The sequence below is a fragment of the Sardina pilchardus genome, chromosome 14, assembly GCF_963854185.1.
Source record: "Sardina pilchardus chromosome 14, fSarPil1.1, whole genome shotgun sequence".
NCBI classification, from domain to species: domain Eukaryota; kingdom Metazoa; phylum Chordata; class Actinopteri; order Clupeiformes; family Clupeidae; genus Sardina; species Sardina pilchardus.
Window position 1 is genome coordinate 9,138,204 of NC_085007.1, and position 17,941 is coordinate 9,156,144.

A 17,941-nucleotide genomic window follows, 5' to 3' on the forward strand; every position below is an offset into this window, starting at 1 on the left:
TTTGTGACTTTGAATCAGAGTGCACAGTTGGTCTCAAATATATACAGTACATCATCACACATGTATGGTTCCTATATGTTAAATTTACAGTAGGAAAGGAAGAGGGACGCTGGTCCATTGACTTGAAAGGACTCTGATGAAGACGTTTGTAACGTCGAAACGTTAGTCAATGTTTTGCACCTTTTAAATAAATACTAAAAAGAAGACATCTGCGTTGCACCGGCATTCCTCTTCCCATCATACACTATCTGTCCCGGCCTGGTTGCACCAGATTGTCGCACAACTGCAGAAGCGCGGATAACTTTCCATTGTTTGCTTAAATTTACAGTAATTATACACAAGAGGGCCTTTGTGGTAGTAGTCTATATATCTATGTCTATGCCTACAGAATGAATATCACTCTTAGCTGAGTCTCAGGATCTTCAAATCAAATCTGCAGACACACACGGTTTGTTTTTCATAGTCCTCCCAGCCTCAGATCATAAATGGTGCATTCATGAGCAACTGGGAAGTGGGAGAATTCTAGAGTTTAGGGGAAGGTACTTCACACCTGAACTGGGAACTTCCCAGTTTGAAGTGGGGGCTTTGGGAGAGCTCCCAGGGGAATGTTTTGAGGTCACTGAACATCATAACAGCATAGTGAACGCTCTCACTTCGGAAGTGGGGAGTTTAAGTTCCCAGCTGCATGAACACACTAAAAGTGGCAGCATGGTGGTCGGCTCCAGGGACTGGGAGAGCAGTGAAGAGCGGTGCACGGTTTCGTTGGGAGGCCATGCGTGTGGCGTGTTCGATTAAACTTCAATGAGGCCAGCGACAGGAAGGAAGAAGAAGCTGGAAATGCCTATTCAGATTATTTCTTTATTGGTTCCTCCTATATTCAGAACTTCACTGAGTCAAATTAACCTCACACATATTGAGGGTCCCAAAATCACAGCCAGGTTATTTATTACTTCTCTATCTATTCATTGACACCTGATTGTCTCATTTGTTACATTGCACAAAGCATGTCATCATTGTGTGTTCCGTTAATAAACTGTTCATGGATTTTAAACACACTAATGTGCAGAACTGGCAGCGATGTAAATTGAATTTACCTTAACAGACTAAAATGATAGCCAGTAAAGGTTGGGGCATTTTAGAGAGGTCTTATCCATTTGATAAGTCAACCCTTTATAAGTCTTATACATTTTATTTATCAGTCCTTAAAGCCCTACTCTTTTTATGTGTCAGTGTTATATCAGTACGCTCTTTTTTGACTGCAATGTACTGTAGAACATGTTAGCCATGTTCCTTTCACTAGAGGGCTCTGCTTTCCCAAAACAAAATAGACGCTTTTCTGCCAGACACACACAGCTCAAAGACAATTCTGCCAAACACACACACACTCACTCCTCACAGACAATTTCCATGGGAACACCCTCTTTATAGCCTGTTTCTCAGGGTGTTTATGAATGTGTGGGATTTAAGCACAGCAATATACCAACAAATCTCTGTGCTGAAGAGTTCTCCCTCATACTGTGAGTTACTATATGAGTATCTTGAAGAGTAATTGTTTGTCTGCCATCAAACTATTTTGCATTAAAATCACACTCAGGTTTCCTAGAAATATATATAGGCCACATTTAAATATACACGCACATACATCTTTATGTACATTCATATATGTTTAAATGTTTTGAAGAGTAGACAGTTGTCAACAATTGTAAAATTCATGACACGTTGGAAAAACTGAAGTTCCAGTTGGTTTAATTCTTTGTGGTTGATCTTGATGTTTATATTTCCTGGCACTGTGACAGATATTAGGTGTGCCCCCCTTACTGTTTCCTGTCCAGATAAAAGTTTATTATCTTTTCAGAGTAGGTCCTTATCGTTGTCGCGGGCTGCAAAGCCAACCGTGTGGTTTTTAAGCTGGGCCAGGGGTTCCTCTTTGCTCTGTTTCTTCACGTCTGAACAGGAAGTATCGCGGGTGTCGACAAACGAAGGGTTCAGCAAACTGACCTGTGCAGATAAGCATCCACGGAGCGAGAGCCAAAAGGCTTTTTTTTTTGTCCTCTGTTTTTGACCTGTTCCCGTACAGAGCTGGGGTTTGTTTGCTGATTCCAGTGGATTGTGGTAGAGCACTGCACGTGAGTGTCAACTTAACTACTTCCTTGCTTTTTCTAATCTCCTCCTGCAATCTCACCAGAGGAACAAACCACTGGCTGCTTTTTAGTTTTCGGCTTGAGGCTCCAAGCACTGCAAAGGTATAGTATCATTAAAACTACGCTTTCTCTGCTTTCACTGTAAACTAGCTGTGTCCATTTTACTGCTCTGTTTCGTCCCTGCTACTAGCTACTAATACTACTACTTATGCAGTTGCAACTAACTAACTCATACTAATGAAACTATACTCTCAGGAAATCATATGGGAAGTGGCAGTGCTTGTTTGACAACAACAAAAAAAAACATTTGCACTGGCAAACATTTGCAACTTGGAACTCTTCTCTTGAATGCTTCACATACCTGAGATATATGCTGGAATCTGGACTTTGAATGCTGAGCGTCTGAAAGCAGTTTCAAGTTTAACTGCGTTCATAGTTGCATTGTAGTTCCTGTTATATCGGCTGAACGGCTTTCACACTTTCCGTTCTGCCTGTGGAGAACATAGAGTAGCAGGTCTCGTCATGCACGTCTGTTTGCACCTTCTGAACACAAGACCCACAGCCATATCCTGGAGCACAGCTAGAAATGTCAATCCTGCCGCCTAAACAATTGATCTGTACATTCTATACTGCTTGATACTGTCTCAGACTCTCCATGGTCACTTTTTTTAAACCCTCTTTAAACCCTCTGTGCTTACCTCTAACCTTTGACCTTGACCGTTTCACTGCAGTGTCCTCTGCTCTCTTTTCATCTCAGCATGTCTCTGGATCCGTAGGCCCCTGGGCGGCGTGCTTTGGCTGGGTCTGAGGGGCCTGGTGGCTGGCTGGCTGGCTGGTTGGCATCTTCGGCTGGGTCTGACCGCCCTGGTCTTTGGCGCTTTTTCTGGGCTGGGTCTGGGCAGCCAGGTGTTTGGCGCTTTGGGCTGGGTCTGACTGCCCTGGTCCTTGGCGCTTTGGGCTGGGTTTGACCGCCCGCCGGGTCTGACCGCCCTGGTCCTTGGCACTCTTCTGGGCTGGGTCTGAGGTGGCGCGTGCGTGCGCGGAGCGTTGGCGGTGCGGGCGGGCCGGCGGCCATGTTGCCCTAGCGGGATGCGTGTGTCCCTGCGGCGCGTGTCCTCCTCGCTGCTCTGGCTGCTCTCGCTGACGCTGCTGATCATCGCGCTGCGCTGGCTGCAGGGTTGCCCGGACGACGACGCACGTTACCGGGGCAGCCGCGCCTACGTGCTGGTGAGGGACCGCCACGACCGGCTGCGCGGCTACAACCGCAGCTCGCCGCTGGTGTTCGTGGGCGGCGTGCCGCGCTCGGGCACCACGCTCATGCGCGCCATGCTGGACGCCCACCCGGACATCCGCTGCGGCGAGGAGACGCGCGTCATCCCCCGGCTGCTGGCGCTGCGGCAGGGCTGGGCCACGGACCGGGCGGAGAGGGAGCGGCTGGACGAGGCCGGGGTCACCCAGGAGACGCTGGACGCCGCCGTGACGGCCTTCCTGCTGGAGGTCATCGTCCGTCACGGGGAGCCGGCGCCGTTGCTGTGCAACAAGGACCCCTTCACCCTCAAGAGTGCCGTCTACCTCTCTCAGCTCTTCCCCAAGTAAATCTGACACACAACGAAAAAGCATTCAGTAACGTACAGTACAGTACAGTACATGCTTCCTGTCTCATGCCATAACTTTCAAAGAGAATATTTCCAAAAAGCATAGTTCCATAAACTATGTGTGTACTATAATGCTGTATATTTACACACACCGTAGTTCCATAGACAACTGTTTATCCCTTACTTACTCTGTTGCTGCCAAAGTGAAAGAAAACACACTAACTCGGCCTTTATTTTCTGCCAAGTAGTGAGTTCTTTCTCTTCCCTCTATTTCTCTCTGACCTTCTGCTCTCTCCCTCCCTCTCTCTCTCTCACTCTATCCCTCTCTCTATCCCTCTCTCCCTCGCTCTCTCTCCCCCCTCTCTATCTGCCCTTCCTCTCTCCCTCCCTTTCGCTATCCCTCTCTCTCTACCCCCCGCTCTCTCTCTCTCTCTCTCTCTATCCCTCTCTCCCCCCCCCCTCTCTCTCTGCCCTTCTTCTCTCCCTCTCTCTCTCTCTCTGCCCTTCACCTCCAGTTCCAAATTCGTCCTGATGCTCCGTGACGGCCGAGCGTCCGTGCACTCCATGATCTCGCGCCGCGTCTCCATCACCGGCTTCAACCTGTCCAGCTACCGCGACTGCCTGACCAAGTGGAACCGCGCCGTGCAGGGCATGTTCTGGCAGTGCCAGCAGGTGGGCGCCCGCCGCTGCCTGGAGGTGCACTACGAGGACCTGGTGCTCCACCCGCGCGCCAGCATGGAGCGCGTGCTCCGCTTCCTGGAGACGGACTGGCACGAGGGCGTCCTGCATCACGAGGACGCCGTGGGACAGCCGGGCGGTGTGTCCCTGTCACGGTAACATATATTGTATATACTGTATACAGTAGAAGAACACAAAACAACAAGTGTTCGAAGATTATTCAGTCTTGACTAAACACTGATACCCCTTAATTTGATAAATGTACTTTGTGTGTGGTATATATATATATATATATATGTGTGTGTGTGTGTGTGTGTGTGTGTGACAAGAGATAGAGACAGAGATACTATACATACTGTTTGTGTGTGTGTGTGTGTGAGAGAGAGAGAGAGAGAAAGAGTGAGAAAGAGAGAGAATAAAAGATGTATCATGACTGATGAGATTAATGCCTTTAAAAGCAGAAGACAATCTAGAGAGGAAGTACGTTGTGAAATCAGGATGTTTCACACTCAAGTATCCCTTCATGGTTGAGTACTGTGTGTCTAACTTAACATTTGTAATTTAGTTGCACAGTGCCTTTTCTTACTGTGGCGTAACCAAATCCAAACAGCTCTCTGCAAAGTGATGGAAATCAATGATGACAGTTCAGAAAAGTAACTTAGAAAGAAAGTAAATCCTTGGCACTGTGTTGGCGCTGTTTAAACACAGGACAATAATTACGACAACACTGAGAACTCTGCACTCACCATATTAAATGTGTCTCTTGCTGATGGAGGGTTCACGTGTTCATTAGTCAGTGTTTCATCGATGGAGTTTTCTCTAGAATTCACCTTTAACACAATGCAACATAACCACAGTCATTTCACTAGATAAGGCATGCAAAAAGGTGTGAAAACAGTTGGTTAAACATTTCCACTGTCTAGTTGACGGCTGTCTAGTTGGCAGCTGTAGGCACACAACAGAGGAACATGAAGGTTGTTCAGTTACATGCCCACCTCATGATAACTTGTGGCTAAAAACCAAAATTTGATGCAAAGAAATTTAAAGTGGGTTAGCCGGCCACAAACTCGTACTATAAGTATCTGAGGTTTCCCTTTCGTGGGCTCATTTTCGTCTCAGATACAGCTGAAATGATGTCTGTGTGTGTCTCATTGCTGCTGTGACAGGAAGCCTAACTGAGATGAGGTGTATAGATAAGGTGTATAATTAGTTTCTACTCATGTCTTGTGTGCGTTTTCAAGCATCGAGCGCTCCACAGATCAGGTGATCAAACCGGTTAACCTCGAAGCTCTGGAGCGCTGGGTCGGACACATTCCTCCTGACGTCCTGTCCGACATGAAGAAGATCGCACCCATGCTGAGCAGACTGGGCTACGACCCAAACGCCAATCCCCCCAAATATGGGCAGCCAGACGCCGTGGTGATCAACAACACAGACCGGGTATACACACACACACACACACACACACACAGAGAGAAAGAGAGAGAGAGAGACACACACACACACACACCTCAGTGAAGCACTTTCAAAGAAACCATTTCACTGTCAATGTGAATATCAGTGCACACATTTAGACAATACATTCATAGAAGGAAGGAAGGAAGGTGCCTGCTGCTAGATAACCCCCGTGAAAGGCTCTCATAGGCTATATTCTGTCTGTGTTCTTTTCCCACAAAGGTTGCTTTGTTGGTGATTTTGTTGTTGATGGTAAATAGGCTTAGATGTTGATTGGCTGCTATAGGAAGTCCCCTACCTATAGTATGAAAAATCGAAAATCTCTCCTATATGTCAAAAAAAATTTGTGCCACCACACAGCCAGCAGCCACCCAAGTGTTATTTGGTTTAGTGTATGGTGAGAGTGGACAGTTTCCACCACACAAGATTCAGCCAGATTACTGCTCTTGCTCTGTTGACTGCACACTAAGAACCAACAACACAGCATGTCAGCATTTCACTGGCATGACTGAAAACAAACAGTGCTTTTGCCATGTTAACCTACTTAAGATTCGTAAGAACTATACAGGAAATAGTTGCGATGATCTGCACACCAGGGAATTTTTGTCTGCAGTGAGGCTTTGTGGCTCTTCCTCAGACTGGTCCAGGAGGCGTGGGGCTCCAAACGTTACTATATATATAACAAATAGTTAACAAATAAAGACGTTTTGGAGCCATTACACAGTGTGCAGGCCATCACCTTCGCTCAAAACGTTACTGCAATTTTTCTTTTAAAAAAAATTAAAAAAAAATCAGTCGGAATTCCTTGATGTTCAGATCATCTCCTGTAAATGGGAACTTGGTGTGGGGTCTTTTTTCTTGTATACTAATATGCTTTCGATCCTGCACCCATCCAAATGACTTTTGGGATGTGTGTGGCCTCTCAAAGATTTTCTACTTAACGTGAGATAAATTGTTCTACTTTATCATGAAGAAAGTTGAGAGGTTCAGTACTGGAATTTATATAGGATAGTTTCCTATAACAACAGCGCCCTTATCACTGTTTATATGCTAATGGAATACTAATTTCATGCTATTCTCCTCCTTAGGTGCGGAAGGGAGAGTTCAAAATCCCATCAAGTCTGAAAGGTCAACCAAAAGTAAGTATAAAACACTTTTTGATCATGTTCGTTGACTGATTAGATTATCTGACTGAGTAATTACGCTATCTGGTTGTTAAAAAAAAGATATTTGCTCATTGAAAAAGCAAACCTTTCACTTAATTTGGCCAACTAGCGTCATGTTACCTTATTCACCTTGTAGTGTCTTTTTTCAAATGTGAATGTTGAAATATCTTTAGGACAAACAGTGAATGTTGGTGGCATTTCTGCAGGTTCACGTGAATGGGACTGGCCCATAGACACGACCTTGGTCACAGGTGACCACAGAGCACAATGACACACTGATAAATTGGTGCTATGGGGAGGGAAACGTCACACAAGACCATCCGCCCAGAGTCCAAAGGAGACTGACCGTGGTGCCAATCAGGGATTGGCCTACTTAAAGGCAGCTTACCTGCTCCTCATGTAGTTGTGTGATTGCAATAAATCTTTCAAATAAAATCCATTGTGAACTGAAATGTGAGTGTTTGACTCAACTGTTACATTTTGTGTGTTGAGAAAAAAATCTGGAACATGTTGGAACATATGGGTGCCATAGATAACAATGACATTTCTAGAAAAAAAGGCATTCTGACACAGAGTGGGATAGAATGGCTGAAGAATGACTGGTTCAACTGGAGTCCAAATTGCGTGTGTGAATTTTAAACCTAAGGCCTACTTAGACAGGGAGGCAGCAAAAGGGGTTTCAGTTGCGCAAGAATAATCTCTGCATTCAGCACGACTTACTGAGAACTGGTTTATGTGCCTGAAACTCACAACATCAGGCTACTTGACAGGACAATGTTTGTAATTGTTATGCACAGGCCTAAGCATCCACATTTAACACCTCCCATATATAGGCGTGCAGAGCTGAGAGCTGTTTACTAAATGATCAGTAGGCCTATTCAACACTGAGTGAGACCCACTTTTACATGACAGACCAACATAGGAAAAGTCACAGCTTTTACGTTGAAATACACACAAATTATATAGGCCTTACTTTAAAAAAAAAAAAAAAAAAGTATAATGAGATATAGGCCTAATAAATGTTGTGTAAATAACCTTGAAATACTCCACTGATTGATTCCCTGAACCTGATATAGTAGGCCTAGTGCTCCCCAGAAACTCTCTTTGGACCAGCAATCATATTAGCCTACCATCTGTCCTGTAACTCATTTAGTAGGCCTAGGCTGAAGTAAACATCTTTGCAAGGCTTCTGGCATTCAGGCTAGTTTTGCCAAGATGTGAGGACTAACCTTTGTTATTTTTTCTCACATGCCCCCTGAAATGTTGTCATAGCCAACTAAATGTTGCATGTTTTCAGAAGTGATGTGTCAATTGGGTTGGCAAATCCTGTTTGACTGGATCTGACCTGAGTCTCATAGCCTCCCCCTCTGAAATCATGTAGCCTAGCCCAGCCCATATGTGCATGGTAGGCTATAACAATGTTGTTGTTAGGAAGGTGACGTTAGCCGAGATTCTTGCCGTGGACAATTTCCCTCCCTTGTCAAGGCATCGGCTACATGAAATATAACTTCATAACAATGACCTAGAAAACATAAGTTGACCCTCACCTGCATTCACCACCAGTCGTATAGCCTACACTAATAGTTAGGACTGTTACGATAATAAATCAGAATATAGGTACTGTAGCTTTCAGTCAACGAGCTGGGTGTATCATGCTGATATTTTGTATGATGACGTTATGGTTGCTTGCAGCAGGTTATGCAGGGGTGGTGTGTTGCTGCGGCAGTCACGAGACGAGACGAGACCCGAACTTATCCAATCGAAGTGGCAAAGTTAGGTTCTAACTTACTACCATGATGGCCCATATTTAACATTGCTTCAAACAAGGTTTACGATATAGAGACGTTGTCATAAACAGTCAATTTCAGGTGTTAAAGCATCATTAGATTGTCATTTATAGTGCGTCATGATCAGAGCAACAATACACCTGGACTTTTGCGCCATGTTCATGAAGTAGCAGCTGCTTACACCACTCAAATAAAGCTATTTACATTAAGCTACGTTAGTCGAGGATTTTGTCACTCAACTCAAGGAAATATATACTTATTTGTCTGTACCTGTGGTCTACACGATGTGCATTTTATAAACAGGTTGATGACAAAACACATGACAACCCGAAAAATTGTCCCTTTTCTAGAATCCTGAGTCATTTGTCAGTCAGTAGCCTAGTGTATGTTTCCTCAAAATGACGACTCACTCACCTATGAATTTTCTACTTCCGCATTTTTCGACCCACATTCATAATCGAAATATTTTCTTCGCATTTAAACTTAACAAAAAATGTTTTGCTAATTCATTTTAGATTTCTGTAAGGCATATGTAAACAGTTCGGTGTAAAATAGGTCGAATTTAAAACAATACAATCGAAAGCCGCAGTTTCTAGTGCGATGGGTGTAACGGCGGAGGGATACAACAACCGCTTGGTATAAATACAGCCGCCTTTTGTTTTCGAACTCAGACTCGTTTCCTGAAGACAGAAGAAATTCAACATTTGTTGCCACCGTCAACAAAGAACATTTGTTTGTGAGTATTTGTCAAAACGAGAGCATCTTAAGCGTGATATGTCTATGTACTGTTTAATCGTTATCGTTTTATGGATTGTTTTACTGTACATGTATGTCATCCTTGCTACAGACGTCGAATGAACCAAGCAAAGCCAGCTAACGTTAGCTGCTAACTTAATGCTAATCAGGTTTATATTTTTTGCTTGCCAACTCGTTTCGTACTGTAATGTTGATGGTTAAACCATAATGTGTTTTTCTTTACATAGGTTTATTTTCGATGGTAGTATGTGCACTGTTATTCTTTGCATTGTCACCACACAAACGTAGGATGTTTTTCGCTAGCCTATGGTAACCGGTTAGTCAAAAAAGCTAATTAGCTGGCTACCAAATCCCTAGCACTACGCAAACCATGTAACTGACGAGTTAGCGGGCGGGTTTATTTGCTAGTTAACTAAGCTAATAGCAATTGCGTTGGCGAAGGTTGACTTGTTCCTTGCGGAGCTTTCAACCGGCCATTGTACTGTTTTAGTAAAAATATTTCTTGTTTATACTAAATGTAGTTTTGGTAATCATACTGGAGAAGTCTGAAAACGTTAACCAAAATTGTCTACCGGCATTCTCAGCAGGCTTGTTAACAGTGGCTAAGGGATCTAGTTTCAAAATGGCGTCCCGAGGTTACCAGGAAACGTCAGCTGATCTTTCTCGCAATGAGGGTGGAGCTTCTGATCATTATCTGACAGCTAGTGGCCGCCCTTTCTACTGGGAAAAAATAAGCAGTCTGATTGCGCAGTCTAATTCCAGACTTTTTTGTTTTTGTTTTCACAGCATAGGTCGTCCTCCATGTTCATTTGAGTTTTGTTTCCACTGTATGTCTTCAATTAAAACTGTTGTATCTGACTGTGCTTAACATGAGTTGGCATGATATTCTCTTTTCAGCGTAAAGATGCAGATCTTCGTCAAGACCCTGACTGGCAAGACCATCACCCTTGAGGTGGAGCCCAGCGATACCATTGAGAACGTGAAGGCCAAAATCCAAGACAAGGAGGGCATCCCCCCAGACCAGCAGAGGTTGATCTTCGCCGGCAAGCAGCTGGAAGATGGTCGCACCCTTTCCGACTACAACATCCAGAAGGAGTCCACCCTCCACCTGGTGCTGCGTCTGCGTGGTGGTATGCAGATCTTCGTGAAGACCCTGACCGGCAAGACCATCACCCTTGAAGTTGAGCCCAGTGACACCATTGAGAACGTGAAGGCCAAAATCCAGGACAAGGAGGGCATCCCCCCAGACCAGCAGAGGTTGATCTTCGCCGGCAAGCAGCTGGAGGATGGTCGCACTTTGTCCGACTACAACATCCAGAAGGAGTCCACCCTCCATCTTGTGCTCCGTCTGCGTGGTGGTATGCAGATCTTCGTGAAGACCCTGACCGGCAAGACAATCACCCTTGAAGTTGAGCCCAGTGACACCATTGAGAACGTGAAGGCCAAAATCCAAGACAAGGAGGGCATCCCCCCAGACCAGCAGAGGTTGATCTTCGCCGGCAAGCAGCTGGAGGATGGGCGTACCCTTTCCGACTACAACATCCAGAAGGAGTCCACCCTCCATCTGGTGCTTCGTCTCCGTGGTGGTATGCAGATCTTCGTGAAGACCCTGACCGGTAAGACAATCACCCTTGAAGTTGAGCCCAGCGACACCATTGAGAACGTGAAGGCCAAAATCCAGGACAAGGAGGGCATCCCCCCAGACCAGCAGAGGTTGATCTTCGCCGGCAAGCAGCTGGAAGATGGGCGTACCCTTTCCGACTACAACATCCAGAAGGAGTCCACCCTCCATCTTGTGCTGCGTCTGCGTGGTGGTATGCAGATCTTCGTGAAGACCCTGACCGGCAAGACAATCACCCTTGAAGTTGAGCCCAGTGACACCATTGAGAACGTGAAGGCCAAAATCCAGGACAAGGAGGGCATCCCCCCAGATCAGCAGAGGTTGATCTTCGCCGGCAAGCAGCTGGAGGATGGTCGCACCTTGTCCGACTACAACATCCAGAAGGAGTCCACCCTCCATCTTGTGCTCCGTCTTCGTGGTGGCAACTGAGAGGCCTGTCTTCGGCCCAAGCGATGTCTCACTCCCCTGACCTCCCTTAACCCCCCCCCCCCCCCCCAGCACCACATCCCACCCACCCTCCCCAACCAGTAACATCCTTGGCACCACCCTCATACACAACCACCCTTCCACTACATACATGACCATCCTCCCACTACATTCCTTTTTCATTTGAATAAAGTTCAAGCATTCCCGCAAGTATGTTTCTGGAGTCTTGTTTATTAACAGCCCTCAAATTTAGATGAGTGGATACTTTTATTCTGAGAAATTTTGGTCTAAAAAAGTTGATATTGGCTTGGATCGGTTAGTTAAACATAAGAGGTTGCCTGTGTGTCCCTCCTAGAACTTACAACAGGGCCACATTTCCCAAAACCATTGTTTGCTGGCTGCCATGCAATTTCCCATTGCCAGCAGGTTAGCAGCTATGGTTTTGGGAAATGCATCTTTGGTCTGGGTTCCGATGAGTGCCTACTCTGAAAAATGAACACATATTAAACAACAGTGAGTTTCTGTTAGATAGATAGATACTTTATTCATCCCCAAGGGGAAATTCAAGGTCCCAGCAGCTTAAGACCCCACACACAACATACAATACAATGTAAACAGGAAAATACAAAGTAAATCAACAAATCAACATGACTAAAGGAGCAGTAAAATACTATAGACAAGATGTGCATGATTGTATTGAGGATTGGTACTGTGATCCAGGTGATGAGGTGTGTGTCAAGTTGGTAGTGCAAATAAGTCCAACAGTGCAAGATTAAATTCTAGTGACCAGCAATAAATATGTACAGTACAAAATGTTAGCATAGTAAGTCCAACAGTGCAAGATTAAATTCTAGTGACCAGCAATAAGTATGTACAGTACAAAATGTAAGCGCATAGTAATAACAGTACTAAATATATGGACCATTAAAATATATAAGGATATAAGAGTTATAGCAGCAGTGCAAGGATAGTTGGATATGTTACTGATCTTCATGGAGTGAGCACACGATACATGAACGAGTGAGCCATAATGTGTGCATCTGTTTAACTACAACTGCTCAATCACAAAGGGCTGAAAATCAAAAATGGTATGTGGGTAATTGGTGACCTTTTTCTGTTCAGAAATAGCTATGCATACATTGGCCACCAGGTGGCAGTAAATACCTAAACAGGACGTCGAGTCAGTCAGTCTGAAGTTGTCCCTGTGACCTCTTTTCCCCTATAGTATATTGCATAATGTAAACATGGAAGTGGACATAACGTTCTAGGTCATAAAATATGGTAATTTGACTCGAGAATAGCACAGTGTATAGTCATAGTCTGGTGTAGTCTGCTGAATCATTCATTCCAACAGAAAGTCATGATCCCAACACTCATTGTGCTTAAAGACAGTACAGATAGCACTGATCAACTTCACCATACACAACTTTATTGTAGGCCTAGTATGGATATTACACCCATAGATTATGTAATATCCCTTATTTTGAGGTTGAAGTTCATTTAAACCTTCCCAACAGCATTACATTGTGTGGATTCAGGTTCAGGTTGCTGAATTCATACTAACATTGTCTGACTGGACTAAACAGAGATTTGATGTTACTACTACAACTACTATTGTCTACTGTAAGCACAGTTGGAGGTTTAGCCTGAGACCTGTTTTAGGTCTTAGGCTTGCTGTTTAAAATGTTCACTGTCTGCTAAAATTCAATGACATGAGCAAAACAATGAATCCATGTTATTATGTATTGCCTTATAATTGCCTATAGCATAATTTATAAACATTGGTGCAAACGATGCAAAGAACCAATTCTAAACTCCTAACACACAATATCTTATTAAAAATGACTTATATCAGCTGAAATGGCAAACTGTTTAGCAGGAGAGAATGCCGATGTTGTTCCTAAAACCATCGGTGCTCAAGGGAGGGGAGAATGATTCACAGGAGAGTGAAGACATAATGTGGCAAAAGAAGAGTTAAAAAATACAGGTTCAGGTGAATTTGAAATAGACTAGTAAAACCCCTTTATTGTATTGGACTAAAAGCATTAAAACACACACACACACACACACCAAGCATATAGCCTAAACTGACTCATCGACGTCGGGCAGGCCGTAGGAGTCAAATCCGTCCAAACAGCCAGTGTGTCCCCTCCAAAGTTCTCTCCCTAACAAAAATAGGGAGAGAACTATAAATATAGGAGAGAAAAATCTAAATATTATTACTATGATTTAAAGTAAATGCATATTGAACACTGATGTTGAACACTTAACCTACTCACAATGAAACAGCATTTGTGTCAACTATGCTACTCACGACACATTTACCACCACTCCAATGCCAAGCCAAATGAGCATAAATCTCAAAAATACGGTTTCTTGACACAGCTGTATTAAGAACTGTAGTAGGCCTAGATCTCACGATAGATCTGTGAAGATAATGGAAAATACAAAGTTCGCATTTCTAACCACGGGAAGGATGCCCCGAGCTGTCAGAGGAGGCTCAGTAATGCATGTGCTGTTGATAAATAAATGACAGAAACTGCAAATACCGTAATTTCCATAGACAGTAAAAGGTAACTTCCCGACTATTAGCCGCGGCTTATGCATTGATTTTGCAAAATTTCTTCCTCTATGAGGTTAATACAGGAGGGGGGCAGTTAATATGGTGTTAATATGGTTTTGTTTCTTTTAACTTGCATAAAACACTGTCCAGCGGCTTATACGCAATGTGGCTTATATGCGGGAAATTACTGTAAAACACAATACTGATGTGTCGCATTTCCTATATTTCCAACAGGGCTAACGATGAGGGAGACACATTTTTTTTGCAGTATAACAAAAATCCCATCATGGACCTGGGAAATGCTAATACAGTGTGGATAGATGTGCATACTGTATACTGTAGGTCTTTCGTTGCAGTATACTGTAGGCATACATCTCCAAACTCAAAAACAGTACACTAACAGTCAATAAAAGTGGACTGTCAGTCAGAGCAGCACAAAATACTAAAAGTGTCCTGTTCGCTCTTAAACTTTCTGTCACATTTGGTGCATACTTAGTCACTTTTGTGGATGTGTTAAAATTCGTTCCCTACTTTTAAAGAACATATTGAGCGATCACATGGCCTTTATGTGCAATGTTGCATAGTCGTAAAAGTGCAATTTGTTTTTGTGTAGGATCTTACAAAAACATTTCAAATGGAAAAACACAATGACGATGAGATTTTGCACTCAGCTGTAGCCTAGGCCCTGCTGTGATGTTTGCCCCATGATCACTCAGACACATACACACACACACACACACACACACACACACACACTTTGCTCTGTTTGCACCTTCTTCAGTGAGTTAAGACTAAAACATTGACTTTTACAGGCTTATCGTGCCTCAGAGAGCCTGAGAACACCTGACCCCGTTCAGGTCCTCCAGGTGTCCTTGACCTCGGACCAGAAGGAGTCAGAATCTGTCTCAGAATCAGCTGTTTAATTGGTGAACGATACGCAGCCCATAAATGTATGGACTATCATAACAGCTTCACTATCGTTGGGATAATAAGGATAATTGGTGAACGATAGGCCGCCCATAGATGTATGGAGTATCATAACAGCTTCACTATCGTTAAGGATAATTGGTGAACGATTGGCAGCCCATATGGAGTATCATAACAGCTTCACTATCATTGGATAATAAGGATAAGCAAAGGTGACAACAACAGCGTGCGTGGCGTACATCATGGAAGCCGTCAGGCTAACAGTGCAATTACTTCACAGATATTTAACAGTCCATACAAAGAAACTGAGTAAAGCTTGGTCACTCTTCCTCTACTCATTCAATTTCTATTTCCTATTTCTTTTTCTGTTCCAGTTTCGCTTCTGTTGTTTTTGTGGAAGTTTAGTCCCACAAAACTAAATTAGTGATTACCCATGGTCTTTTAACATTCTAAAAGTTAGTCATATGTCATAAGATTATAATGGCCCCCCAGGGCACAGATGCACAAAAATGGATTTGTTTAGAGTAGAATATAGATTACAATTCAAAGGACCGGTATGGTTCCACTCTGTCTGTGTCAGTCTTGGATAGTTTAGGGCCTGGTTGTACAGTATGCTTTATAGGCCTATCTTTAGTTACACTAACTTGTCTGTCCACCTGGCCCACTTTAAACCTTGATTCACAGTTGCACATTCTATTTATTTATCATACATTTAATAACCTGTAGCCTATTCTGTAGTAGGCTACCACCATCCCTGGCACAGCTTGCCGCTGAATAGCAATTCTGCAACTAGTAGGCCTACAACACGTTCTCCTTTTTTATATCCACTATTAATATCATCCACTATAGTATATATCATATATTGTATATTTTATTGTACATTGGCCCTAACTATAGACCCTCTCTGGAGTGGAGAATGCTCTGCTCAAGTTTTCCTCCTGTTAAGAGGAAGTGTTTTTATAGCCCTTGCTGATGCCATAGGAATCGATCAGACAGGGTTTGTTTTTTGCAGTGAGGTCGTCATGGCCATGGCCTTTTTTTTTATGTTGCTTCGTATTGGCATTAAGCATTTTGTGCGCTGCTTATGTGCCTCTATCAGTAGCTAAGCGTGTTATCTGATCACAGAACATGTCTGATCACCCCCCCCCCCTCTTTTATCAAGTCATTAACGATAACTGACAACAATCCTGTGCTTCACGGCAGAAGACAAGTCATCTTCTTCATCAGAGTCCATCTACAGGAGCTGTTTCTTCTTCCCATCTCGAAGCCTACATCAGAGCCGGCGCAGTGCCAGCCTCTGAAAGCTCATGTGTGGGCGCACGCCACCACTGTGCTGTGCCCGACGAGTAAAAGAGGAAAGGGGGACAGCAGAGATTTCGCACAGTGGTCATCCGGCACAGTCAGATGATGCTGCATTGGCACGCTCCGAGGTTCCTCCATGAATCGGGAATGATCATGTGTTCTTGCAGTGAGAGGAATTCTTGCATCTTTGATGCTTCAATTTGAAGTGATGCCATAGCCATGCTCCCAAATGTCACTGGTAATGTGTGGTTTCTATTTATTGGAAACGTTTACCCTAAGGAGTGAAATTATTGTGTGTGAATCCCTCTCATGTTTTTTTTGTTTTTTTCTCAGCAAATGTTAATCAAAATTTTCTATGCCGTTTATTTTGGATCATGTGAGGAGTCTTCTTTCATTGCCTCATTGCCCTATGGCTTTATCGCTGGTTATGCAGATAGCTGATCGATTATATTAAACGTTTATGGCCATTACCATCTGACTGGTCGGAAACTGTCCACATTCCATTCCTTCTAATCAGCCATGTCATTATTCTTTCTCCATTCAGAGCTGAACTGATAGCATTGATTAAAAAAAAAGAAAAATGCACTATGATATTTTGTTTGCTGCAAATAGTGGATATAGTTGCATGTTACCTGTCTAATAATAAAGTCCTATTTTTTTTGGCCATGGCAATGTGACAATGTCAGATTCTTCTGATAAATTCTTATCTTACAGATTTCATTTGTGAGACAAAAACCGGAATGGCCTCTTCAGTGTTCCGCATCTGCAGAGCTTAGTGAGGTCTCCCCAAGCCTGTTTAGATGGAACGTTGAATTTAAGATATGAGTAAATATAGCCTACGTGTACCCTGTCTTATTCTAGTTGATTATTAATAGTGCAATTAATTTCATTAAAAAATTTTGCAGATCAGAAGCAAAAGTCATAGGCCTACAGGGCCTATTTGAGAGAAACACAAGACAACACAAAACACAAGAGCTTAGTGAGGTCTCCCCAAGCCTGTTTCAAGATGTAGACCGGTCTTGTGAAAGAGCCACAGGTCTTCCAGAGAGATAAAAACCCAGTGACCCTTCGACCTGCTAATAAAATAATCTGAATTATCAGTTGTGGCCTTTCACCTACTGTACTTGGCTGGTAATATAGGATATCTCCTTGCTGAGGAGACCGAGTGTGAGAAGAAGTATAGGCCTATCAAATGGTGTTCAGCAATGAGGGTCTACTCTGCTGTATTGTGACTTGAATGTTATTCCAGATTTTAGTAAGTTGTGTTGGATAAAAGCATCTGCTAAATAAACAAATGTATATAAATGTCAAAGTGTAGGATAATAAGTCCACTTAGGTGAGAGGGATTGTGTTTCTCTCAAATAGGCCCTGTAGGCCTATATGACTTTTGTTTCTGATCTGCAAACATTTTTAATGAAATTAATTGCACTATTAATAATCAACTACAATAAGACAGGGTACACGTAGGCTATATATACTCATATCTTAAATTCAACGTTCCACCAAGCTCATCTAGAGTTCATA

General features: G+C 43.4%; 2 protein-coding genes across 4 annotated transcripts; both read left to right on the forward strand.

The window, feature by feature from the left end:
• The first annotated feature begins 1,910 nt into the window (after positions 1 to 1,910).
• tpst2 (tyrosylprotein sulfotransferase 2) lies at positions 1,911 to 7,492 on the forward strand. 3 transcript variants are annotated; one of them, XM_062553710.1, is made up of 6 exons: positions 1,911 to 2,243; positions 2,899 to 3,733; positions 4,252 to 4,569; positions 5,656 to 5,854; positions 6,958 to 7,008; positions 7,242 to 7,492. In XM_062553710.1, exons 2-6 carry the CDS (start codon positions 3,231 to 3,233, stop codon positions 7,266 to 7,268), a joined length of 1,098 nt encoding a protein of 365 aa, XP_062409694.1. In that variant the 5' UTR covers positions 1,911 to 2,243; positions 2,899 to 3,230; the 3' UTR covers positions 7,269 to 7,492. The 3 variants fall into 3 exon arrangements, with proteins under 3 accessions (XP_062409694.1, XP_062409695.1, XP_062409696.1); XM_062553711.1 differs by having other exon boundaries at positions 1,911 to 2,126; XM_062553712.1 differs by having other exon boundaries at positions 1,911 to 2,126; positions 2,918 to 3,733.
• A 1,932-nt stretch (positions 7,493 to 9,424) lies between these two features.
• On the forward strand, positions 9,425 to 11,835 carry ubc (ubiquitin C). Its single transcript, XM_062553709.1, has 2 exons — positions 9,425 to 9,558; positions 10,476 to 11,835. The coding sequence occupies exon 2, from the start codon at positions 10,483 to 10,485 to the stop codon at positions 11,626 to 11,628; it is 1,146 nt and encodes a 381-aa protein (XP_062409693.1). The 5' UTR covers positions 9,425 to 9,558; positions 10,476 to 10,482; the 3' UTR covers positions 11,629 to 11,835.
• Positions 11,836 to 17,941: the final 6,106 nt, after the last annotated feature.